Source organism: Trypanosoma grayi (assembly GCF_000691245.1).
Source record: "Trypanosoma grayi strain ANR4 Tgr_826_V1, whole genome shotgun sequence".
NCBI classification, from domain to species: domain Eukaryota; phylum Euglenozoa; class Kinetoplastea; order Trypanosomatida; family Trypanosomatidae; genus Trypanosoma; species Trypanosoma grayi.
Window position 1 is genome coordinate 4,518 of NW_008826445.1, and position 3,072 is coordinate 7,589.

Sequence of the window (3,072 nt, forward strand, 5' to 3'; positions counted from 1 at the left end):
AAAAAAAGAAAAAAAAAAAAAGATGAATGATAGCGGATGGGAGTGGTACGTTTCTTAGTCTATAATATATATATATATATATTATGTATGGGTGCGTCCGGAAAGGGAATGTGGGAAGTACCGCGTTTCCTCTCTGTACACCAACGCACATTCGCTGTGGGTATAGCAGCACACCATCCATGTCTGTGTGTGTGTGTGTGTGTGGCCTTTCCACTCCTCTTTCTGGGGACTAATGCACAGTTGTGTGTGTGTCTGTGCGTCTTTGCTTGTCCCTTATTTCTTTGAAAATCTGAAACGACACGGAGGATATATAGTAAAGATGGGGAGGGTAGGACACTTTAAGCGAAAGGGAAAAAAAAAGATAGTAACATTGGGCAAATGAAAATAGAGGGGGAAGGCGGAAAAAAAAGACGAAAACTGGAAAAGGAAAATTGAGATTTCCTTCACTTTTTCTCTCCTCCCTTTTTTTTTTACTGTTTTCCAGATTCCGGGAACAATACATATATATATATACCAGTATATGTATATTCATTTTAGCCGATATTGCAAAGCGCGTGGTGCTGCGTCTGGTGGGCGGCGCAGGCAGACGGTTGTGCGCGAGCATCGAGTGGCTGGCGGGGCCTCTGCTCTCATATGTTATTCGTCCTTTTGGTTGTTTGCTGCGCTATAGGAATTACAAACGTAATTAAAAAAAAAGACCACCATAAAGTGGGAAGGGAGCAGAAGTATCGCCTACCCGTAAAGTTTATTTTTCTTTGCTTCTCAAGGAAGGAATAACAGCAGCAACAAGAAGAGCCGCAGGGACTGAACGAGGGAAAGTAGCACATATTCTCAATATACTCCGTTCCGACGGAGGGTGAGGAACCGACCGTGCGATGAACTTCGAGGGCATCGATGGCACAGAGTTTCCGCTACGCGGCATTGACGAAATATGGGAGCAGTGGAACCAAAGTAATGAACTCTCTTCCGCCACGAATCTCCCCTCAAGTCTGAAGTTCCGCCAGCAAGACACATCGGCGCCCTCAGGTTGCACTGAAGTCTTCGACGCGGAGTTTAAATGCCTGTACGAAGTGCCGTCCCACTTGGTGGTACACACACCCTCCGCGCGGCTAAATATCACCCGCTTAGTCTTCTGCCGCAACTACAAGACCGGTGAGCCCGACTCGTGCAAAATGGGAGATAACTGTAAGTTTGTGCACGCCGACGTGGATATTAAAATGCTGGAGGCATTTCCGATTCACGTTAATTACATATGGCGCCACGAAGACCTATGCACGTATAAACGACTCCCACCAGGTGAGACGGTGGAAGTCTTGTGCAGTGATATGTGTACGATAGAGTCGTTGCCTAGCGAGCGCATCCTCGTAACGCGTGGAGCTTTGGCTCGCCACGATATTGCAGAACCTCTGATTCGGTGCAGATATTATGATGCGAACCAGACATGTTTTTCAGGCGAGTGCTGCAACTTCATACATGTTATGTTTGTTGATCCGAACGTCCAAGGGTATTTCAAACGAGCGCCAAAAGCTCATGTAGAGACCAGGGCAATCGCAACTAGTTCATCGCTTCAGCACCAGAATTATAGCAACAACAGCAATAACAACAACAGCAGCAGCAGCAGCAGCGCGGGAAATCACGTTTTAGAAGGTCACCATGGCGTTCAGGGAATGAATTCAGCATGGGTGCCAAATGTGAGTTCACCGTCCTTTGAATCAAGTGGAATCACGCCATTTGCGTTAATGCATACTTTCAATGGAGCCATGCCTTTCATCCCATCATCGATGTATGCACAACAAGATGCGGGGGTAATAAACCTCGGGGGCTCCACATCGCCTGTAGCTGCCAATGCCCGTCCATCGGGCCAGCCCATCCCATTCCCCTACGACCACACAGACGGAAGTCTGCAGGAGCTTCTCAAGATGCTTCAGGTGTCAAGTCACTCNCCCAGCGCCGGCGCCCGTCCGCATGAAATGCAAGCATCGTCAACTGGTGCAGGACGGATGCAGTCATCAGATGCCAGTAACAGCAACGCAAACACTTTAACGACCCAGGAGCAACTCACCGGGGCTCTTTCGCATGTTGTTTCGCTTCTTGCGCAACAAATGGCCGTGACACGCAGTGTCACGATTGGATCATCACCGTTGCTGGACGATCCGTATTCGATGGGAACATTGCTCTTTTTACCGCGCGGGGCTACGGAGGCGGTGGCGGTGCAGCCGGTTTACGATGCCTCTTTTATGGCCGTTGTGACAGCACTGGGTGGTCAGCAGCAGCGCCCCATGAATCCCGTTATGCAACCGCAGACGAACACGGTGCCACAGCCGCCAGCCGCACAGAAAGGGAAGGTGCAGCCAAAGAGTTGGTATCCGTTCCCCTTGCCCAGCGGTGGAAACGGTAACGGCGCCGTGGTATCCAACGGGGTTATGAACGGCAGCAACAGCAGCACCGGGAGTAATGCCGGCGGTACACCTGCGGTAGACCATTATTCGAAGTCGTTCCAACAGCTCCAGCAGCTGCAGAACACTCTGCGAGGCAATGGGACTTGGATGCTCGGTGTGTAGTCATGCCGCCGGTGGGTAGTGGTTCTATCGCAAATTTTGGGTGTCTGGGTTTGGATGGGTGTGTGTTTATGTTTCCCCGCTCGATTACTATAGACACACACACACACACGCTGTGTATGTATGCGTCCACACACATGCACAATTCTTGGCTTTCACGTGAAAGCTGATCCAGAGTCTCACTTTTCCTGTGTATATCCAACGTGTATGCATACGCCTCTTCCCGATTTGCTCATGAACATAGTTGGAGTGCTGGTCGCTCTCGTGGTTTCACCGAGAAGCGACACTAAGGATGAGGCGGTGGCGCACGTGCTCCTGCTGCAATTGTGTTGCGCTCGTTGTCTTTTTTTTTTGTTTTCTTGAGGCATTCTGTCTACCTGTGGGTGGTCTCTTCCCGAAGAAAGGAATACTAAGAAATACCAACAACGCGAAAGCATATTGTGGAAAAGAAAAAGAGAAACGAAGAGAGGTGACGAGAACCGGAGGAACACTATTGCTTCATGTTTTTTTTTTT

At 49.4% G+C, this 3,072-nt stretch overlaps 1 protein-coding gene across 1 annotated transcript; it reads left to right on the forward strand.

Moving 5' to 3' along the window:
• Positions 1-875: 875 nt before the first annotated feature.
• DQ04_08261010 (zinc finger protein family memeber) lies at positions 876-2,561 on the forward strand (the record flags this gene model as incomplete). Its single annotated transcript, XM_009315501.1, has 1 exon — positions 876-2,561. The coding sequence occupies one exon, from the start codon at positions 876-878 to the stop codon at positions 2,559-2,561; it is 1,686 nt and encodes a 561-aa protein (XP_009313776.1).
• Positions 2,562-3,072: the final 511 nt, after the last annotated feature.